This window comes from Carettochelys insculpta, chromosome 2 (genome assembly GCF_033958435.1).
Source record: "Carettochelys insculpta isolate YL-2023 chromosome 2, ASM3395843v1, whole genome shotgun sequence".
In the NCBI taxonomy this organism is placed as follows: domain Eukaryota; kingdom Metazoa; phylum Chordata; order Testudines; family Carettochelyidae; genus Carettochelys; species Carettochelys insculpta.
This window is the reverse complement of record NC_134138.1, coordinates 280,488,002-280,515,119: the sequence shown is the minus strand read 5'-3', so window position 1 is coordinate 280,515,119 and position 27,118 is coordinate 280,488,002. Positions and strand designations below refer to the sequence as shown.

Here is a 27,118-nt window from a genome sequence, read left to right as displayed (position 1 = left end):
AAGGGGGCTCGGCAGGCGGCACTCGGGGAAGGGCTCGGGGAAGGGCTCGGCGGGCGGCACTCGGGGGAGGGCTCGGCGGGCGGCGCTCATTGAAGGGCTCGGCGGGCGGCACTCGGTGAAGGGCTCGGCAGGCGGCACTTGCGGAAGGGGGCTCGGCGGGCGGCACTCGGGGGAGGGCTCGGCGGGCGACACTCAGTGAAGTGCTCGGTGGGCGGCACTCGTGGAAGAGGGCTCGGCGGGCGGCACTCGGTGAAGGGGGCTCAGTGGGTGGTGCTCAGGGATGAGGGCTCGGTGGGTGGCACTCGGTGAAGGGCTCGGCGGGCGGCACTCGAGGAAGGGGTTTCGGTGGGCGGCACTTGCGGAAGGGGGCTCGGTGGGCGGCACTCGGTGAAGGGGGCTCAGTGGTGCTCAAGTACGAGGGCTTGGCGGGCGGCACTCGCGGAAGGGGGCTCGGCGGGCGGCACTCGCTGAAAGGGGCTCGGTGGTGCTCAGGGATGAGGGCTCGGTGGGCGGCACTCGGTGAAGGGCTCGGCGGGCGGCACTCGCGGAAGGGGGCTCGGCGGGCGGCACTCGGTGAAGGGCTCGGCGGGCGGCACTCGGGGAAGGGGGCTCGGCGGGCGGCACTCGCGGAAGGGGGCTCGGCGGGCGGCACTCGGTGAAGGGCTCGGCGGGTGGTGCTCAGGGATGAGGGCTCGGCGGGCGGCACTCGCGGAAGGGGGCTCGGCGGGCGGCACTCGGGGAAGGGGGCTCGGCGGGCGGCACTCGCGGAAGGGGGCTCGGCGGGCGGCACTCGGTGAAGGGCTCGGCGGGTGGTGCTCAGGGATGAGGGCTCGGCGGGCGGCACTCGCGGAAGGGGGCTCGGCGGGCGGCACTCGGGGAAGGGGGTTCGGCGGGCGGCACTCGGTGAAGGGCTCGGCGGGCGGCACTCGGGGAAGGGGGCTCGGCGGGCGGCACTTGGTGAAGGGCTCGGCGGGCGGCACTCGGTGAAGGGCTCGGCGGGTGGTGCTCAGGGATGAGGGCTCGGCGGGCGGCACTCGCGGAAGGGGGCTCGGCGGGCGGCACTCGGGGAAGGGGGTTCAGCGGGTGGCACTCGGTGAAGGGCTCGGCGGGCGGCACTCGGGGAAGGGGGCTCGGCGGGCGGCACTTGGTGAAGGGCTCGGCGGGCGGCACTCGCGGAAGGGGGTTCGGCGGGCGGCACTTGGTGAAGGGGGCTCAGTGGTGCTCAAGTACAAGGGCTTGGCGGGCGGCACTCGCTGAAAGGGGCTCGGTGATGCTCAGGGATGAGGGCTCGGTGGGCGGCACTCGGTGAAGGGCTCGGCGGGCGGCACTCGGGGAAGGGGGCTCGGCGGGCGGCACTCAGTGAAGTGCTCGGTGGGCGGCACTCGTGGAAGGGGGCTCGGCGGGCGGCACTCGGTGAAGGGGGCTCAGTGGGTGGTGCTCAGGGATGAGGGCTCGGCGGGTGGCACTCGGTGAAGGGCTCGGCGGGCGGCACTCAGGGAAGGGGTTTCGGTGGGCGGCACTTGCGGAAGGGGGCTCGGTGGGCGGCACTCGGTGAAGGGGGCTCAGTGGTGCTCAAGTACGAGGGCTTGGCGGGCGGCACTCGCGGAAGGGGGCTCGGCGGGCAGCACTCGCTGAAAGGGGCTCGGTGGTGCTCAGGGATGAGGGCTCGGCGGGCGGCACTCGCGGAAGGGGGCTCGGCGGGCGGCACTCGGGGAAGGGGGCTCGGCGGGCGGCACTCGCGGAAGGGGGCTCGGCGGGCGGCACTCGGTGAAGGGCTCGGCGGGTGGTGCTCAGGGATGAGGGCTCGGCGGGCGGCACTCGCGGAAGGGGGCTCGGCGGGCGGCACTCGGGGAAGGGGGTTCGGCGGGCGGCACTCGGTGAAGGGCTCGGCGGGCGGCACTCGGGGAAGGGGGCTCGGCGGGCGGCACTTGGTGAAGGGCTCGGCGGGCGGCACTCGGTGAAGGGCTCGGCGGGTGGTGCTCAGGGATGAGGGCTCGGCGGGCGGCACTCGCGGAAGGGGGCTCGGCGGGCGGCACTCGGGGAAGGGGGTTCAGCGGGTGGCACTCGGTGAAGGGCTCGGCGGGCGGCACTCGGGGAAGGGGGCTCGGCGGGCGGCACTTGGTGAAGGGCTCGGCGGGCGGCACTCGCGGAAGGGGGTTCGGCGGGCGGCACTTGGTGAAGGGGGCTCAGTGGTGCTCAAGTACAAGGGCTTGGCGGGCGGCACTCGCTGAAAGGGGCTCGGTGGTGCTCAGGGATGAGGGCTCGGTGGGCGGCACTCGGTGAAGGGCTCGGCGGGCGGCACTCGGGGAAGGGGGCTCGGCGGGCGGCACTCAGTGAAGTGCTCGGTGGGCGGCACTCGTGGAAGGGGGCTCGGCGGGCGGCACTCGGTGAAGGGGGCTCAGTGGGTGGTGCTCAGGGATGAGGGCTCGGCGGGTGGCACTCGGTGAAGGGCTCGGCGGGCGGCACTCAGGGAAGGGGTTTCGGTGGGCGGCACTTGCGGAAGGGGGCTCGGTGGGCGGCACTCGGTGAAGGGGGCTCAGTGGTGCTCAAGTACGAGGGCTTGGCGGGCGGCACTCGCGGAAGGGGGCTCGGCGGGCAGCACTCGCTGAAAGGGGCTCGGTGGTGCTCAGGGATGAGGGCTCGGTGGGCGGCACTCGGTGAAGGGCTCGGCGGGCGGCACTCGGGGAAGGGGGCTCGGCGGGTGGCACTCGCGGAAGGGGGTTCGGCGGGCGGCACTCGTTGAAGGGCTCAGCGGGCGGCACTCGGGGAAGGGGGCTCGGTGGGTGGTGCTCGGGGAAGGGGGCTCGGCGGGCGGCACTCGGGGAAGGGGGCTCGGCGGGCGGCGCTCAGTGAAGGGCTCGGCGGGCGGCACTCGCGGAAGGGGGTTCGGCGGGCGGCACTTGGTGAAGGGCTCGGCGGGCAGCACTCGTGGAAGGGGGCTCGGCGGGCGGCACTCGCGGAAGGGGGTTCGGCGGGCGGCACTCGTTGAAGGGCTCAGCGGGCGGCACTCGGGGAAGGGGGCTGGGTGGGCGGCACTCGCAGAAGGGGGCTCGGCAGGCGGCACTCGGGGAAGGGGGCTCGGCGGACGGCACTCGGGGGAGGGCTCGGCGGGTGGCATTGGGAAAGGGGGCTCGGCGGGCGGCACTCATGGAAGGTGGCTCGGCAGGGGGCACTCGCGGAAGGGGGCTCGGCAGGCGGCACTCGGGGAAGGGGGCTCGGTGGACGGCACGCGGGAGAGGGCTTGGCGGGCAGCACTCGCAGAAGGGGGCTCGGCAGGCGGCACTCGGGGAAGGGGGCTCGGCAGGTGGCACTCGGGGAAGGGGGCTCGGCGGGCGGCACTCGTTGAAGGGCTCGGTAGGCGGCACTCGTGGAAGGGGGCTCGGCAGCGGCACTTGCGGAAGGGGGCTCGGCGGGTGGCACTCGGGGAAGGGGGCTCAGCAAGCAGCACTCGGTGAAGGGCTCGGCGGGCGGCACTCGCGGAAGGGGGCTCGGCGGGTGGCACTTGCGGAAGGGGGCTTGGCAGGCGGCACTCGGTGAAGGTCTCGGCGGGCGGCACTCGCGGAAGGGGTTTCGGCAGGCGGCACTTGGTGAAGGGCTCGGCGGGCGGCACTCAGTGAAGGGGGCTCAGCGGGAGGCACTCGGGGAAGGGGGCTCAGCGGGTGGCACTCGGGGAAGGGGGCTCAGGCGGTGGTGCTCAGGGATGAGGGCTCGGCGGGCGGCACTCGGTGAAGGGGGCTCGGCGGGCGGCACTCGCGGAAGGGGGCTCGTCAGGCGGGACTCGGTGAAGGGCTCAGCGGGCGGCACTCGGGGAAGGGGGCTTGGCGGGCGGCACTCGCGGAAGGGGGCTCGGCGAGCGGCACTCGGTGAAGGGCTCAGTGGGCAGCACTCGCGGAAGGGGGCTCGGCGGGCGGCACTCGGGGAAGGGCTCGGGGAAGGGCTCGGCGGGCGGCACTCGGGGAAGGGGGCTCAGCGGGCAGCACTCGGGGGAGGGCTCGGCGGGCGGCGCTCATTGAAGGGCTCGGCGGGCGGCACTCGGTGAAGGGCTCGGCAGGCGGCGCTCAGTGAAGGGCTTGGCAGGCGTCACTTGCGGAAGGGGGCTCGGCGGGCGGCACTCGGTGAAGGGCTCGGCGGGCGGCACTCGCGGAAGGGGTCTCGGCAGGCGGGACTCGGTGAAGGGCTCAGCGGGCGGCACTCGGGGAAGGGGGCTTGGCGGGCGGCACTCGCGGAAGGGGGCTCGGCGGGCGGCACTCGGTGAAGGGCTCAGTGGGCGGCACTCGGGGAAGGGGGCTCGGCGGGCGGCACTCGGGGAAGGGCTCGGGGAAGGGCTCGGCGGGCGGCACTCGGGGGAGGGCTCGGCGGGCGGCGCTCATTGAAGGGCTCGGCGGGCGGCACTCGGTGAAGGGCTCGGCAGGCGGCACTTGCGGAAGGGGGCTCGGCGGGCGGCACTCGGGGGAGGGCTCGGCGGGCGACACTCAGTGAAGTGCTCGGTGGGCGGCACTCGTGGAAGGGGGCTCGGCGGGCGGCACTCGGTGAAGGGGGCTCAGTGGGTGGTGCTCAGGGATGAGGGCTCGGCGGGTGGCACTCGGTGAAGGGCTCGGCGGGCGGCACTCAGGGAAGGGGTTTCGGTGGGCGGCACTTGCGGAAGGGGGCTCGGTGGGCGGCACTCGGTGAAGGGGGCTCAGTGGTGCTCAAGTACGAGGGCTTGGCGGGCGGCACTCGCGGAAGGGGGCTCGGCGGGCAGCACTCGCTGAAAGGGGCTCGGTGGTGCTCAGGGATGAGGGCTCGGTGGGCGGCACTCGGTGAAGGGCTCGGCGGGCGGCACTCGGGGAAGGGGGCTCGGCGGGTGGCACTCGCGGAAGGGGGTTCGGCGGGCGGCACTCGTTGAAGGGCTCAGCGGGCGGCACTCGGGGAAGGGGGCTCGGTGGGTGGTGCTCGGGGAAGGGGGCTCGGCGGGCGGCACTCGGGGAAGGGGGCTCGGCGGGCGGCGCTCAGTGAAGGGCTCGGCGGGCGGCACTCGCGGAAGGGGGTTCGGCGGGCGGCACTTGGTGAAGGGCTCGGCGGGCAGCACTCGTGGAAGGGGGCTCGGCGGGCGGCACTCGCGGAAGGGGGTTCGGCGGGCGGCACTCGTTGAAGGGCTCAGCGGGCGGCACTCGGGGAAGGGGGCTGGGTGGGCGGCACTCGCAGAAGGGGGCTCGGCAGGCGGCACTCGGGGAAGGGGGCTCGGCGGACGGCACTCGGGGGAGGGCTCGGCGGGTGGCATTGGGAAAGGGGGCTCGGCGGGCGGCACTCATGGAAGGTGGCTCGGCAGGGGGCACTCGCGGAAGGGGGCTCGGCAGGCGGCACTCGGGGAAGGGGGCTCGGTGGACGGCACGCGGGAGAGGGCTTGGCGGGCAGCACTCGCAGAAGGGGGCTCGGCAGGCGGCACTCGGGGAAGGGGGCTCGGCAGGTGGCACTCGGGGAAGGGGGCTCGGCGGGCGGCACTCGTTGAAGGGCTCGGTAGGCGGCACTCGTGGAAGGGGGCTCGGCAGCGGCACTTGCGGAAGGGGGCTCGGCGGGTGGCACTCGGGGAAGGGGGCTCAGCAAGCAGCACTCGGTGAAGGGCTCGGCGGGCGGCACTCGCGGAAGGGGGCTCGGCGGGTGGCACTTGCGGAAGGGGGCTTGGCAGGCGGCACTCGGTGAAGGTCTCGGCGGGCGGCACTCGCGGAAGGGGTTTCGGCAGGCGGCACTTGGTGAAGGGCTCGGCGGGCGGCACTCAGTGAAGGGGGCTCAGCGGGAGGCACTCGGGGAAGGGGGCTCAGCGGGTGGCACTCGGGGAAGGGGGCTCAGGCGGTGGTGCTCAGGGATGAGGGCTCGGCGGGCGGCACTCGGTGAAGGGGGCTCGGCGGGCGGCACTCGCGGAAGGGGGCTCGTCAGGCGGGACTCGGTGAAGGGCTCAGCGGGCGGCACTCGGGGAAGGGGGCTTGGCGGGCGGCACTCGCGGAAGGGGGCTCGGCGAGCGGCACTCGGTGAAGGGCTCAGTGGGCAGCACTCGCGGAAGGGGGCTCGGCGGGCGGCACTCGGGGAAGGGCTCGGGGAAGGGCTCGGCGGGCGGCACTCGGGGAAGGGGGCTCAGCGGGCAGCACTCGGGGGAGGGCTCGGCGGGCGGCGCTCATTGAAGGGCTCGGCGGGCGGCACTCGGTGAAGGGCTCGGCAGGCGGCGCTCAGTGAAGGGCTTGGCAGGCGTCACTTGCGGAAGGGGGCTCGGCGGGCGGCACTCGGTGAAGGGCTCGGCGGGCGGCACTCGCGGAAGGGGTCTCGGCAGGCGGGACTCGGTGAAGGGCTCAGCGGGCGGCACTCGGGGAAGGGGGCTTGGCGGGCGGCACTCGCGGAAGGGGGCTCGGCGGGCGGCACTCGGTGAAGGGCTCAGTGGGCGGCACTCGGGGAAGGGGGCTCGGCGGGCGGCACTCGGGGAAGGGCTCGGGGAAGGGCTCGGCGGGCGGCACTCGGGGGAGGGCTCGGCGGGCGGCGCTCATTGAAGGGCTCGGCGGGCGGCACTCGGTGAAGGGCTCGGCAGGCGGCACTTGCGGAAGGGGGCTCGGCGGGCGGCACTCGGGGGAGGGCTCGGCGGGCGACACTCAGTGAAGTGCTCGGTGGGCGGCACTCGTGGAAGGGGGCTCGGCGGGCGGCACTCGGTGAAGGGGGCTCAGTGGGTGGTGCTCAGGGATGAGGGCTCGGCGGGTGGCACTCGGTGAAGGGCTTGGCGGGTGGCACTCGGGGAAGGGGTTTCGGTGGGCGGCACTTGCGGAAGGGGGCTCGGTGGGCGGCACTCGGTGAAGGGGGCTCAGTGGTGCTCAAGTACGAGGGCTTGGCGGGCGGCACTCGCGGAAGGGGGCTCGGCGGGCGGCACTCGCTGAAAGGGGCTCGGTGGTGCTCAGGGATGAGGGCTCGGTGGGCGGCACTCGGTGAAGGGCTCGGCGGGCGGCACTCGCGGAAGGGGGCTCGGCGGGCGGCACTCGGTGAAGGGCTCGGCGGGTGGTGCTCAGGGATGAGGGCTCGGCGGGCGGCACTCGCGGAAGGGGGCTCGGCGGGCAGCACTCGGGGAAGGGGGTTCGGCGGGCGGCACTCGGTGAAGGGCTCGGCGGGCGGCACTCGGGGAAGGGGGCTCGGCGGGCGGCACTTGGTGAAGGGCTCGGCGGGCGGCACTCGGTGAAGGGCTCGGCGGGTGGTGCTCAGGGATGAGGGCTCGGCGGGCGGCACTCGCGGAAGGGGGCTCGGCGGGCGGCACTCGGGGAAGGGGGTTCAGCGAGTGGCACTCGGTGAAGGGCTCGGCGGGTGGCACTCGGGGAAGGGGGCTCGGCGGGCGGCACTTGGTGAAGGGCTCGGCAGGTGGCACTCGCGGAAGGGGGTTCGGCGGGCGGCACTCGGGGAAGGGGGTTCGGCGGGCGGCGCTCAGTGAAGGGCTCGGCGGGCGGCACTCGTGGAAGGGGGCTCGGCGAGCGGCACTCGGGGAAGGGGGCTCGGTGGGTGGCGCTCGGGGAAGGGGGCTCGGCGGGCGGCGCTCAGTGAAGGGCTCGGCGGGCGGCACTCGTGGAAGGGGGCTCGGCGAGCGGCACTCGTGGAAGGGGGCTCGGTGGGCGGCGCTCGGGGAAGGGGGCTCGGTGGGTGGCGCTCAGGGATGAGGTCTCGGCGGGCGGCACTCGGGGAAGGGGGCTCGGCGGGCGGCACTCGGGGAAGGGGGCTCGGTGGGTGGCACTCGGGGAAGGAGGCTCGGCGGGCGGCGCTCAGTGAAGGGTTCGGCGGGCAGCACTCGCGGAAGGGGGCTCGGCGGGCGGCACTCGGGGAAGGGGGCTCGGCGGGCGGCACTCGGGGAAGGGGGCTCGGTGGGTGGCGCTCGGGGGATGAGGTCTCGGCGGGCGGCACTCGCGGAAGGGGACTCCGTGGGTGGTGCTCAGGGTTGAGGGCTCGGCGGGCAGTGCTGTTTTCTGGGGGACCTGTGGGTAGAACTGCCCAGGGTCTGCTCAGGCTGGAGCACTGCCTGGTGGGAGCAGGGGTGGGGCATGCGGGATGTCGCCCACGGCCCTGCCCGGCTCCCCAGCCTTGTGTCTGTCCCCAGGTGCTGTCCCTCGGGGCTGACGTGCTCCCCGAGTACAAGCTGCAGGCGCCGCGCATCCACAAATGGACCATCCTGCACTACAGCCCCTTCAAGGCGGTGTGGGACTGGCTCATCCTGCTGCTGGTCATTTACACGGCCGTCTTCACGCCCTACTCGGCTGCCTTCCTGCTCAACGAGCAGGAGGAGGCCTCGCGGCGCGCCTGCGGCTACTCCTGCAGCCCACTCACCGTGGTCGACCTGCTGGTGGACATCATGTTCCTCATTGACATCCTCATCAACTTCCGCACCACCTACGTCAACTCCAACGAGGAGGTGGTGAGCCACCCGGCGCGCATCGCCGTCCACTACTTCAAGGGCTGGTTCCTCATCGACATGGTGGCCGCCATCCCCTTTGACCTGCTCATCTTCGGCTCTGGCTCCGAAGAGGTAATGCCCAGTCCCGCCTACCTCGCCAGGCGCCGGCCTGCCCCGCGCACATGCAGCAGGGCTGCGCCACCAGCTTCAGAACAGGCGCTGGGAGGCCCCTTCATGGTGCCCTAGCTCTGGGGGGGGGGCCTCACTCTGCCCCAGGGTGAGCCACTGTGCCTGAACCTGGGGGTAGCGGGAGTGAGTCCTGTGGAGACAACCCCCATGGGGGACTTGTCAGGGATCAGGGCCCCTCGCCCAGCCAGGAGGGCCCTGACGGCTTCCCACAGACAATGCTTACCCTGTTCAGCCCTTCCCCATCCCGAGAGCCTGAGCTGTGGGTCGCAAGGGGTGGCTCCGAGAGGCACTACTCGGAGTATTGATTCGGGGCGAGGTGCTTTGGGACACGGTGAGGCGCGGCAGGATTTTCAGATGAGGGGGAAAACCATTCTTCCAACCTAGTTGTGCACCAAAGCTTGTGCCAAGTGGGAGGCGTCTGTTGAAAGCTGGCGTTTCACTGAATCTGTTTATGCCACTCATGGGTTTGTGTCCCTTTTATACGTAAAGTTATAAGTAGTGGCTCTGGGTGTGTGTTTGAAAGGTTCTTTTCGGGGAGACCACAACAGAATCGTAGATTCACAGAACACTGGAACTAGAAGGGGCCTCGAGAGGTCATTGAGTCCAGTCCCCTGTCCTCTCAGCAGGACCCAGCACCCATTTAAGTCCTTGTAAACTAGTATCATGTCCCCTCTCGTTCTTCTCTTTTCCAAACTAAACCAGCCCAGTTCCTTCACCTTTCCCTCACAGCTCCTGCTCTCTAGGCCCTGCAGCGTTCTTGTTGCTCTTCTCTGGACCTCACAGCTCCTGCTCTCTAGGCCCTGCAGCGTTCTTGTTGCTCTTCTCTGGACCTCACAGCTCCTGCTCTCTAGGCCCTGCAGTGTTCTTGTTGCTCTTCTCTGGACCTCACAGCTCCTGCTCTCTAGGCCCTGCAGCGTTCTTGTTGCTCTTCTCTGGACCTTCTCCAATTTCCCCACATCCTTCTTGAAATGTGGTGCCCAGAACTGGACACAATACTCCCGCTGAGGTCTACTGAGTGCAGAGTAGAGCAGAAGAATGACTCTCGTGTCTTTCTCACTACACCCCGTTAACGTTAATTACGTTTGCTTTTTTTGCAGCAGCATCATGCTGTTGACTCCTGTTTAGCTTGTGGTCCACTCTGACCCCCAAATCCCTTTCCACAGTTCTCCTTCCGAAACAGTCACTTCCCATTCTGTATGTGAGGAGCAATCAGGTTCATCCCAAGTGGCGCACTTTGCATTTTCCTTATTAAACTTCATCCTGTTTGCATCAGACCATTTCTCCAGTTAGTCCAGATTTTTTTGAATTCTGACCCTATCCTCCAAAGCAGGTGCCACTCCTTCCAGCGTGGGATCATCTGCGAATTCAATCTTCTCTTTTTGCGATCACTCGATAACAAGTAGGACGTCTTCATATCACCCTCCTATTTGTGAACCTGTTGATGGCTGATCAGCCCAATTCAGGAGCCGCAGATCTTATCACAGAAGGGGCAGGTGTTGGTAGCTGTTGGAGGTGCACAGGGCAGTTTTTGGTGCTCTTTTCTTCTTCTCCACCTCTCCTCGTCTGCGCTGGGAGGGACCTGTCAAACTGCGCCACCCTCTCCCGGATTTCCGCTCTCCACTGGGGATGGTCTTGGGCAAGGTTCTTCCAAGTGTCAACACCGATGCTGCACTTTTTCACACGTGTCTTCAGCATGTTCTTATATCGCTTTTGCTGGCCCCCAGCGCTCCTCTGTCCCTCCTCCAACTAGGAAAACAGAATCTGTTTTGGGAGGCGCTGATCAGATGTCTGAACCATGTCACCAGTCCAGCAAAGCTGTTGGTGAATGATAATGGCTTCAATGCTGGTCATGTTTGACTTTTCCAGAACACTACTGATTATGCGCCTGTCGTCCCAGGAGATGTTTAGGATTCTCCTGAGGCAGCATCGATGATATTGTTCAAGTGCTTTCAGATGCCATCTGTATGTTGTCCAGGTTTCACATGCATTCAGTAGCACTGGAACAACCACAGTATGGTATACAAGGAGCTTTGTCTTGGGATCGATGTCCCATTTTTCAATGACCCTTCATCTCAAGTAGGTGAAAGCAGAGTTTGCACAGCTCAGATGGTGCTGGATTTCCACACCAATGTTGACTTGAGCAGAAAGATGACTGCCAAGGTATGGGAAACATTCCACATTGTGATGGAGTGGGGGATGCGTGTGTATACACGAGTGGTTCACAGAGCGTGTGAGGCTCCTGCTGAGGGTAACTGAGGGGACCAGGTGACACCTCTGGGCTGCAGACAAAGGGGGAGGTGGAGCCTGAGGGGTTTGAATTGGAACTGGGAGTTGGAAGCAGTGAGTCTGGGCTGGGAGAGAGAGAGACAAAGGAGGGGGCCAGGCCCCAGCTCCGGGGGCCCCTCGGGTCCTCCTCTGCCCAGCATGGATGGGACTGGCTGTCTCTGCCGGCTGCACTGACTCCTCTGTACGACGCTGTGTCCTGTTGGCTAATAAACCCGCTGTTCTCCTGCTGAGTGAGAGTCACTCCTGCCTGCAGCCGGGGGCAGAGCTTGGGGGACCCCGAACCCCATCACACACATTTTCCAGCAGTTCTCCGTTGACTGAAATGGAAGGTGCATGCGATTGTTCAGCTGGCGAGGGCTGGGGAAGCATATTGGTCATGCTGATGTTCAGTGTGAGGCCAAGATTCTTGTGTGCTTTGGTGAAGGTGCTTAAGATGGGCTGAAGGGCTCCGGGGGAGAGAGCAGCAGCCATGGTGTCATCCGTGTGTGGAAGCTCCGAGATCGAGGTCATGGAGCTCTTGCTTTTAGCCTTCGGTATCCTGAGAGTGAGAAGCTCCTGTCCATTCTGCAGACAGTCTTTGCGCCATCTGCAGCTTGTTACCGATGAGGTGAAGAGTCGTGGTGATGGAGATGCAGAACAGTGGTGGGATAATGACGCAGCCTTGCTTGACTCCTATTTTGACCTCAAAAGGGGTCACTTTGGGATCAGTTGTTGTTCAATACGGTGACATTCATGTTGTCTTGAAGCAGCCTCAAGATGCTAATAAATTTTTTGGGGCAGCCAGTCTTTGACAGGATGGTGCACAAGGAGCTATGATTGACTGAGTGAAACGTTTTGGTTGGGTTGATGAAACTCATGAGTACGGCTCGGTTTTGTTCATGACATTTCTCTTACGGTTGTTAGGTGGTGAAGATCATGTCCATTGTTCCGCGGACTGGTTGGAAGCCACACTGGGATTCTGGGAGAATTTCTTCTGAGAGTGGCAGGAGTCACTTTGCGAGATTTCAAGCTAAGATCTTCCCTGCCGTTGCCAGGAGGGAGATGTCACGATAATTTCCACTGCCTGACTTGTCTTCATTCTTGAAGAGGCTGGTTATCAGTGTGTCTCTGAACTCTCACGGCATCTGCTTCCTTTCCCAGATCTTGGGACTCAGGAGGTGGAGTTTTTTGTGGAGCTTTGACCCACTGCCTTTGAACATTTCGGCAGGGATTCCATCTAGCCTAGCTGCCTTATTGCACTTCCTCGCGTCGCTGGCAGCTGGGCCCTCGCTCAGGGTAGGAACTGTTTCAAGATCATCTCTAGGCAGTTGCTGAAGGATTTGGTCGAGGGATTCTAGGACCATGATGGAGGGGCATTTCGAGAGCTCCTTGTAGTGCTCCCTCCAGCGAGACAAATGGCTTCACTGTCATTCAAGAGTTGGCTGCCACCCTTTGATCTCCGGGGATGGGTTCCATGGATTCTCAGTTATAAACACCTTTTATGGCATTGAAGAAACGTCTTGTATCGTTGATGTCTGCGAGATGCTGGAGTTCTCGCGCCTTCTCAGCCCACCACTGGTTGTTCACATTCCTTGTTTGACATTGGACTTCTGTCTTGGCCTTGGCGTGTACTTCTCTCTTCGTTGTGCAGTTGATGTCGCTTTCCCAGGCCTTAAAGGTTTTCCATTTTGCCTCAATCAAGCGTTCAATTTCCACATCCTTCTCATCCAGCCAGTCCTGATGCAACCGGGGCTGGTAGCCAATGGTTTCTCCACAGGTGCCCATGATGGCATTTTTTCAATGGACACCAGTGTTCTTCCACATCTTCAGGGTGTGCTGTCAGCAGCTTCCTTTGGAGTGCGACCTGGAAGTCGCTTCGTCTGACGGGGTCCTTCATGCCTTGTACGTTGACCTTTCGTCACATCCGTTTGCTCTTGCACTGCAGCCACCAGACGATCCTTGATGGATAAACGGCCCAGGTCTGGTGGCCTGTGATCCATGATGACTGGGAGTCTCGTCTCCACTGCAGCCTTCATCCACCTTCCCAGCCGTTGTAGCATCACCCCAGCTATCCTCCGCCGGTTCTGCCCTTGGGACTTCTAGAGTCGTTCTTTGTCTGGACCCTCCCTCTTGACCTTGCTGCCACAGGTGACCCTGCTGGGAGCACAAGTCTCCCTGTGGCATTGCTCTCGGGGTCATTGGGGTGGACGAGCCCCTCACCACAACAAGGTGACGAGTGGGCATAGCTAATCAGCACACTCACGATGCCAATATCTGAACCATGGCATCGAGCTGTGTGATGGAGTGGGGGAAGTGCATGTGTGAGTCAGGCTGGATGTGAGAGGCAAGTAGAGCAGCTCCCAGTGGCTAAGGATGACCCTGGGGCTACAACTGGCAGGTAACACCTCTGCCTGAACAAAGAGGAGGGAGGAGCCGAGCTAGGTTTGAATCGGGGGCGGCAGTTAGAGGCTAGGGGAAGAGAGAGCTGGAAGGCAGCCAGCCGGAGGAGGGGGGAGGCTACACCCCAGAGGGGCACCCCTCGGGGTCTTCTCCCCAGGATGGGTTGGAAGGACTGTCTCTGGCTGCTGTACTGACGCTTCTGTGAGAAACTGGGCATCTGTTGCCTAATAAACCTCCTGTTGTACCTGCTGAGTGAGAGTCACTCCTGCCAGCGGACGGGGTGCAGTGCAGGGGGACCCCTGAACCCCATCGCACTGGTCTGAGAAGTGGGATGCACTGCACCCACGGATGAGCTCCCAGCAGTGGCTGACTGAGCACCAGAGAAGGAAGGAGTCTCACAAGAGCCAGAGGAGGAACAGAGCAATTCCTGCAGCTGCTGCTGGTGAGTGGATACCCCGGGAGACAGCGGGGAGATGGATTATACCCAACTCCTGAAGGCAGAGCTAGCGGGGCTGTGCAGAGAGAGGGGCCTGACCGTGGGGAAGGCGACCAAGGCCCAGCTGATTGCCCAGCTGGAAGAGAATGACCGATCCAGGGGCCCAGAGCCTGTCCCGGCAGGAAGTGGCCAGTCGCCCTCAGCAAGCGTTTCGGATTCTCCGACAGGAGCTGGGGCTCGACACGATCAGACAGATGCGGTGCCCGCCAGGTCGTCCTCAGCTAGCGGTAGTCCATCGTGGGCAGAGTCCCCCGCCGCAGAGCGGCGACGGCTGGAGCTCGAGGTCAGATTAAAGGAACTGGAGCACCAGGAACAGGAGAGAGAGTGTGACCAGGAGCGCCAGATACAAGAGAAACAGCGGGAGGAGACAGAGCGAGAGCGGAAGGAGAGAGAACGAGAGCGGGAGCATGAGTGGGCCATGGCGGAGGCGAGACGCCAAGAGGCCCCAGCTGCGGTAAGCGGGGAGAGGGCCAGACGGCTCGGGGTGGCCAGTCACTTGGAGACGCGTGTGCTGGCCCAGTGTCAGGACCCAGGGGACATGGACGAGTTCCTTACCGCCTTTGAGCGAGCCTGTGAGTTGCATGAGGTTCCCCCAGCTGAGTGGCTCCGGCACCTCACCCCCTTGCTGGGCCAAAAGGCTGCAATGGTGCTCAGCCAGCTGGAGGGGCTGCAGCCTGGGGACTATGAACGGTTCAAACAGGCCCTGCTGCATAAGTTCGGGCTGACTCCGGAGATGTACAAGGAGAGGTTCCAGGAGGCGCAGAAGAGGCCAGAGGAAACCCATGTAGATACAACCGCCCGCCTGAGGCAATATGACCGGAAGTGGGTGTTCGGGATGGGAGTCCAGTCCGTAGAGGACCTGCTCGAGCTGGCGGTCGTGGAGTGATTCTACGAGATGTGCGCACCTGACCTGAGGGTGCGGCTGGTGGACCGGAAGCCAGGGGACTCACACGATGCAGGGAAACTGGCAGATGACTTCACAAACAGCCGGGCCAGGTTTGAAAGTGAAACCCACAAAGAGAGGGAGTCCCGGAGGGAGAGGGAGTCCCGGAGAGACCGAGAATCTCAGAGAGACCAGTTCCTGACTGTACGACAGAGGGGACCACCTCTTGGGCGAGGCCAGGAAAGAGGGGCCGGCCACCCACCCCCCAGAGAGCCAAACAGAGCCCGGACAGAGCAGCCGGCCCGAGGGACACAACAAGACCCAGGCTGTTATCGCTGTGGGCGAAAGGGGCATAGAGCAGCCCAGTGCCCCAGGCTCCCAGACAGGTTGAGCAGGCCGGGAGGTCATGGAGTCAACTGGGTGGAGTCCCAGAAGACAGAGGGGCTGGCGGCCAAGGCGGGTGGTGCTGACAATGGGCACTCGGATTAGGCCGAGTCCGCCCCACAGACCAGCTCCTCAGGGGGACCAAATGCTCAGAGGTCAGTTTACAGAGTGGGGGCGGCACTGCCTCTGTGGAGCAAGTGTCTCAAACACCTCGAGGTAGACTGGAAAAAGGTCACGGGGTTCTGGGACACAGGCGCTGACGTGACGCTGGCTCGACCCGGGGTGGTGGCACCGGGCCGCATGATACCCAATTCCCACCTGACGAAAACAGGAATTGATGGGACCCCTTTCAAGGTGCCCATGGCGAGGGTGCACCTGAAATGGGGGAAGAAGGAAGGCCCCAAGGAAGTGGGCGTGCACAGCCATTTGCCGGCGGATGTACTGATGGGGGCTGACCTGGAGAACTGGCAAGGTGAACGCCCTCGTGCCCTGGTCCTGACCCGTAGCCAAAGAAAACGAGGGGTGCGCTCCCCAGTTTCAGGGGTACAGGCCCAGCCAAAGTCACAGGAGCCACAGGGGCCAACCCTGGGAGAAAGGGGGCCCCCAAAAAACAGATCTCACAGGCCAGCGGTGCTGGAGCCAGGCACGGATGGGGAAGTAGCTTCCGCCCCTGCCCCAGCCGAAGAGTTCCAGGCAGAGCAGCAGAGAGACCCCTCCTTGCAGAAGCTGAGGGAACTGGCCAGTCTCAGCCCAGCTCCACAGCTGGGGGAGGGCTGCAGGGAGAGATTCCTGTGGGAAAAGGGATTCCTGTACCGGGAATGGGCTCCCAGACGCAAAGCGGAGCCATGGAAGGTACAGAGGCAACTAGTGATTCCCCAAAAGTACCGGCGCAGGTTGCTGTACCTAGCCCATGATGTCCCGCTCGGAGGACACCAGGGGATCCACCGCACCAGGGAAAGGTTGTTACAGAACTTTTTTTGGCTAGGGATCTTTGCAGCTGTCCGTCTGTATTGCCTGTCCTGTGATCCCTGCCAGAGGGTGGGGAAGACCCGAGACAAGGGGAAAGCTGCCCTGAGGCCACTGCCCATCATAGAGGAGCCTTTCCAGGAAGTGGCTATAGACATAGTGGGCCCCTTCAGCAAGGCAACGCGTTCGGGGAACAAATATATTTTGGTGGTGGTAGATTTTGCCACGTGATACGCAGAAGCAGTGGCCTTGACCTCTATCGACGCTGACACCGTGGCGGACGCACTGCTGTCCATTTTTAGTAGAGTGGGTTTCCCCAAGAAGGTCCTCACAGATCAGGGGTCCAACTTCATGTCGGCCCTACTGCAAAGCTTGTGGGACAAGTGTGGGGTCCGGCACACCTGGGCCACAGCCTACCACCCGCAGACCAGTGGGCTGGTGGAGAGGTTCAATGGGACTCTGAAGTGGATGCTGAGAACCTTCATGAATCAGCACCCCCATGACTGGGACAAGTACTTACCCCACCTGCTGTTTGCGTACAGGGGGGTGCCCCAGGAATCCACGGGGTTCTCCCCGTTTGAGCTGCTGTACGGAAGGAGGGTACGGGGACCCTTGGACTTGCTCAGAGAAGAGTGGGAGGGGACGGCCTCTCCTGAAGGGGAGTCAGTGGTAACAGTATGTACTGACCTTCCGGGAGAAACTCAGAGAGCTCATGGGCCTGGCCAGGGAGAACCTCTCCATGGCCCAAAGGAAGCAAAAGGTCTGGTATGACCGTAACGCCAGGGCCCGAGCCTATGCCACCGGGGACCAAGTGATGGTCCGTGTAGCTGTGCGGCGGAACAAGCTGCAGGCGGCCTGGGATGGGCCCTTCAAGGTCTTCAAACAGCTGAATGACGTGAATTTTGTGGTGGAACTGTCGATCCAGGCCCACAGCCACCGGGTCTATCATGTGAACATGATGAAACCTTCCTGGGACAGAGAGAACTTGGTGCTGGCCGTGTGCAGACACTGGGAGGGGCAGGGGGATGATCCCTTGGTGGATTTACTCACAAGGACTGGAGCCGGCTCCTTGCTGGAGTCTATTCCCCTCTCAGACCAGCTGACCCCTGCCCAGCAGACGGAGATCAAGGAGGTGCTGCATTCACACCAACAGCTGTTCTCTGACAGACCCGGACGCACTGACCTGGCTGTCCACCGAACAGAGACAGGCACCCACGCCCCTATCAAGTGTGTGCCATTCAGAGCCACAGGGAAGACGGCTCAGGACATAGAGCAGGAGGTTGAAGACATGCTGGCTCTGGGGGTGATCCAACCCTCGTCCAGCCCCTGGGCCTCTCCCGTGGTGTTAGTCCCTAAAAAAGATGGGTCTGTTCAGTTTTGTGTGGACTATCGCAAGCTTAACACCATCACTGTCTCGGACGCCTACCCCATGCCCAGGCCTGATGACCTTTTAGACAAGCTGGGGGGAGCCCGTTATCTCACCACCATAGACCTCACCAAGGGGTACTGGCAAGTGTCTTTAGACCAAGATGCCCGGCTGAAGTCGGCTTTCATCACTCCTGTGGGGCTCTACGAGTTCCTGGTCCTGCCCTTCGGCCTCAAGGGGGCACCCGCTACCTTCCAGTGTCTGGTGGACCAGCTACTGAAAGGGATGGAGAGCTTTGCCCTGGCTTACATGGACGACATTTGCATCTTCAGCCAGACGTGGGAGGACCATGTGTCCCAGGTCAAGCAGGTGCTGGACCGACTCCAGAAGGCCGGTCTGACTATCAAGGCAGGGGAAGTTCAAGGTGGGGATGGCTGAGGTGACCTACCTGGGCCACAAGGTGGGCAGCGGCTGCTTAAAGCCAGAGCCAGCTAAAGTGGAGGGTGTCAGAGATTGGCCAACACCCGAGACTAAGAAGCAGGTCCAGGCCTTCATTGGGATGGCGGGGTACTACCGGAGGTTTGTGCCCCACTTTAGCTCCATCGCAGCCCCCCTCACGGAGCTGTGTAAAAAGGGAAAGCCTGACAAGGTGGTCTGGACCGAGCAGTGCCAAGAGGCCCTCTGCGCTCTGAAGGAGGCTCTGGTCAGGGCCCCAGTGCTGGCAAATCCAGACTTCAACAAGCCCTTCCTGGTGTTCACCGATGCCTCAGACGTGGGGCTGGGGGCGGTGCTAATGCAGGTGAATGACAAAGGGGAGAAACACCCCATCGTGTACCTGAGTAAGAAGCTGCTGCCCCGGGAGCAGAACTACGCGGCCATAGAGAAGGAATGTCTGGCCATGGTGTGGGCGCTGGGGAAGCTGCAGCCGTACCTGTTTGGACGGCGTTTCACCGTGTACACCGATCACTCACCCCTGACCTGGCTGCATCACATGAAAGGGCCCAACGCCAAGCTCCTGCGGTGGAGTCTGCTCCTGCAGGACTACGACATGGAGGTGGTCCATGTGAAGGGGAACAACAACACCATAGCCGATGCCCTGTTACGCAGGGAGGGCCCCGAACTTCCCCAGGTCACTGGCTAAGTGACCCCGCTCAGGTCGGTCTGGAAGGCAGGAGGGATGTGATGGAGTGGGGGGGGGGTGCATGTGTGAGTCAGGCTGGATGTCTGAGGCAAGCAGCAGCTCCCAGTGGCTAAGGATGACCCTGGGGCTACAACTGGCAGGTAACACCTCTGCCTGAACAAAGAGGAGGGAGGAGCCGAGCTGGGTTTTTGAATCGGGGTCGGCAGTTAGAGGCTAGGGGAAAAGGAGCTGGAAGGCAGCCAGCCTGAGGAGGGGGAAAGCTACACCCCAGAGGGGCACCCCTCGGGGTCTTCTCCCCAGGATGGGTTGGAAGGACTGTCTCTGGCTGCTGCACTGTCGTTTCTGTGAGAAACTGGGCATCTGTTGCCTCATAAACCTCCTGTTGTACCTGCTGAGTGAGAGTCACTCTTGCCAGCGGACGGGGTGCATTGCAGGGGGACCCCCTGAACCCCATCACAAGCTGCCCCCCTGGGTTTGTGGGCTTCCATCCCTGCGCCCATTGAACGGCCAGAGAACTGGGCTCTGTCCAAGCCAGTTGAAGCCCTTACTCTGGTTCCGTCACAGCAGTATGGCTCACTCGTCCAGGTGTGCCCAGGGCCAGAGAGCAGCACGTCGAGGGGAGGGATGTGGCCAGGCACTGGGTAATTGTGCCCTCCAGTAACATTCCCAGCAACATACCCCCAACCTACTACACCCCATGGTCCACTTCTTGCCACAGGCCATTGGGCATGTGTGATGGAGTGGGCGGGGGAGTGCATGTGTGAGACTCAGGCTGGATGTGTGTGTGACAAGCAGAGCAGCTCCCAGTGGCTAAGGATGACCCTGGGGCTATAACCTAGGCTGGCAGGTAACACCTGAGCCCTGAACAAAGAGCAGGGAGGAGCCGAGCTGGTTTTGAATTGGAGGCAGCAGTTAGAGGCTGCGGGGAGAGGGAGCTGGAAGGCAGCCAGCCTGAGGAGGGGGAAGCTACACCCCAGAGGGGCCCCCCTCGGGGTCTTCCCCCCAGGACGGGTTGGAAGGACTGTCTCTGGCTGCTGTACTGACGCTTCTGTGAGAAACTGGGCATCTGTTGCCTAATAAACCTGTTGTACCTGCTGAGTGAGAGTCACTCCTGCCAGCGGACGGGGTGCAGTGCGGGGGGACCCCTGAGCCCCATCACAGCCTGCTCCATGGCCAACTGGGAAGGCCACATCCAAGCCCCTTCTCTCAGGAAATAATTATTTGTCTGAATTATTGTCCAATTTACCTCCTCCGTTTCTTGCCCAGTGTCCCCATGAGTGAGGGAGGCATCAGGTACCAATGGGCACTGAGCCCATGGTTGATGATGATGGTCCTCATGGGTTCCCCCTTCTGGGGCTCTCGGGAGCCCCTTAGCACTGTTCCCTCTCACAACACCTCGGTCACTCAACGCAGGTGCCAGCCACCACCCGCAGGCTAGTTTTTTGTACCCCCCTGCCCACATGCCATGAGGTTCCAGTCACTACCACAGCAGTGCTAGCAGGAGGACGAGACACACCCTGACCAGCAAACCCAGTCATTGTGGAGCTGGGATCCCTGCAGTGCGCTGGTCGGCTCCTCAGCTGCTGCCAGCGTCTCCCCATTTTCTGAAAGAGAAAAAGTACCTTTTCCTGCCCGCTTTGACATGGGACATTATTGCTCCAGACTCTGCTGTCTGTCCCGTAGCCTGGCTGACTGCCAGCAAAGCTGGATTTCTTCTCTAGGCAGCTAGCGACTTATTCCACTGCTGAGTCGTAGCATTCAGGAGGTGGTGTGCCTCAGTTTCCCTCTGGTGCAGCAGAGCAGGTTTATGACAGGTTCTGTGCTGTGCCAGGCTTTACAGGGAATGACCAAGTGTCTTGTTCAGATCTCAGCACTGTGCACACACAGGTCTTCTTATTTAGGGATTACCTGCTCCCACTCTCTCTGTATTGACAAGGCTGGATGTTCTTCTGCCACCCTGGCCTTGAGGGCCATAATATGAGGCTAAGTCTACACTAATAACAAGAAGTCTTGTGGCATCTAATAGACTAACAGATATTTTGGAGCATAAGCTTTCAAGGGCACAGACCTGCTTCGTCAGATGCATGGGGGGAGGTTCCAGAGGAGGGTTTAAAGAGGGGGTCTCAGTCAAGGGCAGGGCCGGAGCTGACAAGGTCTGTTCAGTTAGGGGGGATGTGGCCCATCGTCAGTAGCTAATGTGGAGGTGTGACCCTCAAGAGCGGAGAAACTGCGTTTGTAATGGGCCAACCGCTCCCAGTCTCTGTTCAGTCCTTGGTTGATGGAGTCAAATTTGCAAATGAATTGCAGCGCTGAAGTTTCTCTTTGCATTTTATTCTTGAAATGTTTTTGTTGTAGGACGGCTACTTTTAAATCTGTTACTGAGTGTCCGGGGAGATGGAAGTGTTCTGTACATTACCGTTCCTGATGTCTCGTTTATGTCCATTTATTCTTTTACGTAGAGACTCTCCAGTTTGGCCAATGTAAATCGCAGTGGGGCATTGCTGGCACACGATGGCATATATTATATTAGTAGATGTGCAGGTAAAGGAGCCCCTGATGGGATGGTCGGTGCTAGGTCCTGTGATAATCTCGCTGGTGTAGATATATGAGCAGAGTTGACAGCAAGGTTTGTTGCTGGGATTGGTTCCAGGTTTAGAATTACTGTCCTGTGATCTATAGTTGCTGGTGAGGATTTGTTTAAGGCTGGCGGCTGTCTGTAGGCGAGGACAGGCCTGCCTCCCAAGGGCTGTGGGAGTGAAGGAGCGTTGTCCAGGATGGGTTGCAGATCACTGATGATGCGCTGGAGAGGCCTTAGTTGGGGGCTGTGTGTGATGGTCAGTGGTGTTCTCTTGTTTTCCTTGTTGGGCCAGTCTTATAGCAGGTGGCTTCTGAGTACCCGTCTGGCTCTGTCAGTCGGTTTCCTCACTTCCTTAGGTGGGTATTGCAGTTTGAGGAAAGCTTGGTAAAGGTCTTGTAGATGGTTGTCTCTGTCTGATGGATCAGAGCAAATACGGTTGTACCTTAGTGCCTGGCAGTAAACAATGGATTGTGTGGTGTGCCCTGGATGGAAGCTGGAGGCGTGTAGATAAGCACAGCAGTCGGTGGGTTTTCGGTGTAGGGTGGTATTTATGTGACCATCGCTTATCTGCACAGTCGTGTCCAGGAAGTGGATCTCTTGTGGGGACTGGTCCAGGCTAAGGTTGATGGTGGGGTGGAAACTGTTGAAATCACGGTGGAACTCTTCAAGAGCCTCCTTCCCATGGGTCCAGATGGTGAAGATGTCACCGGTGTGGCGCAGGTAGAGGAGGGGCGCGGGGGGACAAGAGCTGAGGAAGCGTTGTTCCAGGTCAGCCATAAAAGTGTTGGCATTGTCCGGGGCCATGCGGGTGCCCACGGCAGTGCCACTGATTTGAAGGTATAAATTGCCTTCAAATCTGCAATAGTTGTGGGCGAGGACAAAGTCACAAAGCTCCGCCACCATTTGTGCCTCGGTCCTATCGGGGATAATGTTCCTAACAGCTTGGAGTCCATCTTCACGTGGGATATTGGTGTAAAGGGCCCCTACGTCCATGGTGGCCAGGATGGTGTTTTCAGGAAGGTCACCGATGGATTATAGTTTCCTGAGGAAGTCGGTGGTATCTCGAAGAAAGCTGGGGGTGCTGGTAGCATGGGGTCTAAGTAGAGAGTCCACATGTCCAGAGAGTCCTGTGGTGAGAGTGCCAATGCCGGAGGTGATGGGGCGTCCGGGATTCCCAGGTTCATGGATCTTGGGTAGCAGCTAGAATAAAGCTGGTTGGGGTTCTAGGGTTGTGCCTGTGTAGATTTGTTCCTGTGCTTTTATGGGGAGGGTCCTGAGCAGATGCTGCAGTTTCTTTGTGTATTCCTCAGTGGGATCCTGGGACAGAGGCCTGTAGAATGTGGTATTGGAGAGTTGCCTGGCAGCCTCCTTTTGGTAGTCGGTTCTATTCATGATGACAACAGCGCCTCCCTTGTCGGCCTCTTGGATGACGACGTCAGAGTTGTTTCTGAGGCTGGTGCTGGCGTTGCGTTCTGCATGGCTGAGGTTAGGGGGTAAGCGGCGCCGCTTTTCCGCCATTTCTGCCCGTGCACGCCGGCGGAAGCATTCTGTGTATAGGTCCAGTGTGTCGTTTCGACCATCGGGGAGTCCATGAGGAATTCTTTCTCTTGCACCGTAGGTGGGAGGGTGCCTGTGGGTCAGGGCGCTGTTCCGTGTCGTGTTGGAAGTGTTCCTTGAGTCGGAGACGGCGGAAGTAGGCGTCCAGATCACCACAGAACGGTATCCAGTTTGTGGGGTGGTGGGGCAGAAAGAGAGTCCCCGAGAAAGGGCAGATTCTGCCGGGCTGAGTGTGCAGTTGGACAGGTTGACAGTATTGCTGGGTGAGTTAAGGGTGCCGCTCTTGTGGCCCCATGTGGAAAGTAGGAGTTCAGATAGTCTACACTGGCCCTTTACAGCACTGTCACTTTCTGGCTCGGGGGGGGGCAAAAACACTGCTCCCGCCCCCGCTTCGCTGTGGAGCGGCCGTGTGAACCAGGCTGCAGCGGGTTAGCTGCTGCCCGCGTGGAGGTGGTGCATGGCGCGTGCCTGCCCTGGCTGTAAAACACAAGTGGGCTTTAAACTGTTAAGTGTACACAAAGCTGAGTGTGTTCATTGTCCGCAGCTCCTCTGGGCAGCCAGTAACAGCCCCTGCCCCCCACTGCCTCCCCCCAGTCTGTGCCCACCCCAGGCTGTGGCTTGCTTGGAATGCAAAGCTCTTAGCAGCTGTCCTTTGTCCATCCACTGCTCCCCCCGCCCCCATCTCTTTCCGCTCTTAGCTCCCTGCTTCCCATCGCTGGCACGCAGGCCTGACAAAACGCAGCCCCGCCGGCCACCTTGTGTGGCCCTGGCAGGCTTGTAGTCGAGCACAAGCCTTGTTTGCATTGCCCCCCCATTTCCCCAAGGTACAATGATGCACATACCCTAGGAAGAGGCACGTATGTGCCTTTCCAGGAGCATTACATCAGCCACATCGATTTTTGCATAATGTGTAACTTTTTCTTTTGTGCTTGCAGACTTCTGTTGTCTGTGACAAACTGATTTACCCAGCAAAGGGGGCTTTTAATGCAAGGAAGATGTACCTGCTTCAGTTCCATGACCGGATTTTTCAAAAGCACAGTGTTAGTTTTATAAACTAAGTTTTATTTCAGATTTCTTACAAAGGGGATTGATAGTATTTTTCCATCTAATTTTTAGTAAATATTTTAAGTGGGAATTCCATCGTGTATTTTTCTGCATTCTGGGATAAACTCTTACCGTTTGCTATGTGTTAACAGGAAAGGGCTCTCGTTAATTTCCAATAACATTTTCTTCTAGTTTTCAAACCGTAAGCATTGATGTAGCTGTGCCAAACCAGAGCACTTCTCCAAATGGTTTATCTCTTTTCTGCGAGGGTCATTGAGAAGCAATCCTAGGCCGAGGTCATCCTATTTTTCTGGCTCACCCAGCTTCAGTCTCTTTCAATATCCGTCCAGTTATGTCAGTTTTGAAGACCGTACTTGATCTGGTGATCTGTGTCTTTTCTGCTTGGTTCAGTGAGAAGCAATCCCATTCCAGGCATATCCCATTTTCCAGGCACCACCCAACCCCGACTTCGCTGTAAGTTATGGCAAGAGGAAGCTGAATACTGAATCCGGTGGTCCCAACTCTTACTGTTTGGAGAAGTTCTTAATCAAACAGACAAACTCTCGAAAACAGAGTTGGTTTTGTTAAAGCAAAGCAAAGGAATCCATAATTTCTCTCTTTTCTCCTGGTTGTGGCTGCCCCTTATCGCAGACACAATTTTGGCCTACAGAAAGACTACCTATAGGGTTAAAGGATAAATCCCATAGTCGATCAAGGCTGGTTACCCTGTCTTGCAAAACGTGACAGCTTTGAAATTGTAAATTAAAGATTCAGATTACTTTTCAGTGGCATTATCGAACAGGGAATTCCAGGCCGTGTCCTCCTCAGCGGATGAAACAAGAGTTTTACAAATGACGAGCGTTAGTTTAGGTCCTTTAGAACTTTACTTAATTACACACACTCTCTCCATTGCCTAACATACCCTGGCTGGCTGCTGTTTGCTTTACGTAACTACCCTGATCACACACAGTCTTACACAACCAGAGACAGCCAAGTGCCAGGCAGAGTCCTTCCCTTCCTCTCCTGATCCCAGCGTGTCCAAGAGTCCAGTACCCTGGCCCAGAGGCTCTGTTTGCTGCCCGCCTGCTGCCGTCCTTTGCAGGCCATGTCTTGTGGGAAAGGGGCCTGTCTTCCTTCAGCATAGCTTTAACAGCTTCTGGGGGTGCCCGTGTAGCCACCCTACCAGGCGCCTCGTGGTGTCTGACTACTGAGCTTCTACCCGATGTCACTGCCAGCCGTATGAGGGGGTTGCTGGGCACAGCTAAGGGAATCAGTCCAGGGGATCCTTGCTTAGAACCAGGCCACTTGCAGCCCCAGGCTGGGATTTCCTTCTCACTAAGGCAAATCCAACCAGCCACCACAGCACCTCTGCCAGCCCCACTGGCCAGAGCCACACAAGAAAACCCACAGACTGCCCAGCCGCTCTACCAGCCCAGACCAACAACCTCCAACTTAAGATGAGAGGCTCTTAAGCCTGTTTCACCAACTCCTCACAGATTCTTCTGGACCCCAAAGAGCCCAGCCCCAGACCCTGGTCAATATATGCGTGGATCTTACCCAAAACAACATGCTCACCAGTCCTTTCGATCCCAATATCTAAGATTTATTAATAAAACAGAACAGGGCTGCAGAGCAGACTCCTTAAAGCGATACTTTGCAGGCATCAGTCACAACTAGTGATGCAGCCAATGATGCTATTTGCTGATTCTTGAGAGTCTCTGCAATGTCGTTTTGGGGGATGGGCCCCCAGTCCAGACAGGCTTAACTCATGAGGACTGAAAGAACCCGCCTGGGCCCCTCTCACAGTTTTTCCTGTGGAGGGAGAATGTCCTTTTCCCTTCCCATCAGGCTCTGGAGAGTCAGGGGCACCTGGCCAGGTGGGCAGCTGTGGCCTCTGCCATTGGCTGCAGTCCAGGTGACAGTCCCACACTCCTGTGACGGCTGGGAATCTGGTCCATTGTTTAGCCCATCGCCTGAGCTGAGGTGGTGAGCTCACCCTCTGCTGAGAGACTCAGCTCTAGAGTCAATAGCCATGACTTGTCGTACACACAGGGCACAGGCGTACAAGTCACACCGACAGACGCAGGGCATGACCTGCTTTGAGTTGGCAATTTTTCAAAGGCCCATTACTAAGGGCGCAAGAGCAAACCATTCCTCTGGGCGGGGAGGGTGGGAAGGGACCAGCCTGGCTTAACCAGGAGACCTGGAATGACCTAATAATCAAAAAGGAATTGTATAAAAAGTGAAACTAGGTCAAAGTGGAAAGGAGGAACATAAACAGCACAGGGCCGCAGGAGCGAAATTAGAAAGGCGAAAGCACAAACTGCACTCAGGGTAGCTCGAGACATAAAGGGAAACAGGGAAACGTTCCACAAGTACGTTACGGAAGAGGAAGACCAAGGACAGAGCGGGCCTGGTGCTCAATGGAGAGCGAGAAGCAAACCAGAAAGTGTAGAAATGGCAGAGGGACTTAATGATTTCTTTGTTTCAGTCCTAACCACGGTGGCTGATGGAGGCCGGAAGCCCAACATGGTGCCGGCTGGTGGGAAAGGGGTGGGACAAGGAGTTAAAATAGAGAAAGAACAAGTGAAAAGTGACTTAGAAAAGTTAGATCCCTTCAAGGCACAGGGCGTGATGAACTGCACGGTAGAGCACTCAAGGGGCTGGTAGAGGGGGCGCTCAAGCCACTAGCAATCAGCTTGGAAAAGTCACGGAAATCAAGAGAGATTCCAGAAGACTGGAAAGAGCAAATTTCGTGCCCATCTATGGAAAGGGAAGCAAGGGTAACCCAGGGGATTAGCGACCAGTCAGCTTAACTTCAGTGCCAGGAAAGATAATGGAGCAAATAATTAAGGAATCCATCTGCAAACAATCTGGAAGATAATAAGGTGATAGGTCACAGCATGGACTTGTCAAGAACAAATCATGTCAAACTAGCCCGATAGCATTCTGGGATAGGATAGCGAGCCGTGTGGATAAGGGGGAAGCAGTGGACGGGGAATACTTGGACATTTGATACTGTATCACATGACCTTATCGTAAACTAGGGAAATGCAACTGGAGAAACGGTCTGAGTCAAATAGGATGAAGTTTAATGAGGACAAATGCAAAGTGCTCCAGTTAGGAAGGAACAATCAGCTTCATACATGTAGAATGGGAAGTGACCGTCTAGGAAGGAGCGCTGCGGAAAGAGGTTTAGGGGTCAGAGTGGACCACAAGCTAAATAGGAGTCAACAGTGTGATGCTGTGGCAAAAAAAGCAAACATGATTCTGGGATGAATTAACAGGTGTGTTGTGAGCAGGACACGAGAAGTCGTTCTCCCGCTCTACTCTGCGCTGGTTAGGCCCCAGTCGGAGTATCGTGTCCAGTTCTGAGCGTTGCATTTCAAGAAAAATATGGGGAAATTTCAAAGGGTCCAGAGAAGAGCAACAAGAATGATGGAAGGTCTGGAGAACATGAGCT

At 60.7% G+C, this 27,118-nt stretch overlaps 1 protein-coding gene across 5 annotated transcripts in view; it reads left to right on the top strand.

Annotated features, from left to right (window-relative positions):
- KCNH2 (potassium voltage-gated channel subfamily H member 2) overlaps window positions 1-27,118 on the top strand; it is a 115,997-nt gene that overhangs the window by 59,758 nt on the left and 29,121 nt on the right. For all 5 annotated transcript variants that reach the window (XM_074985373.1, XM_074985370.1, XM_074985369.1 and 2 more), the window contains one exon: window positions 8,093-8,518. In XM_074985373.1, the coding sequence (XP_074841474.1) occupies window positions 8,093-8,518 (426 nt within the window). The remainder of the gene's footprint in view (window positions 1-8,092; window positions 8,519-27,118) is intronic.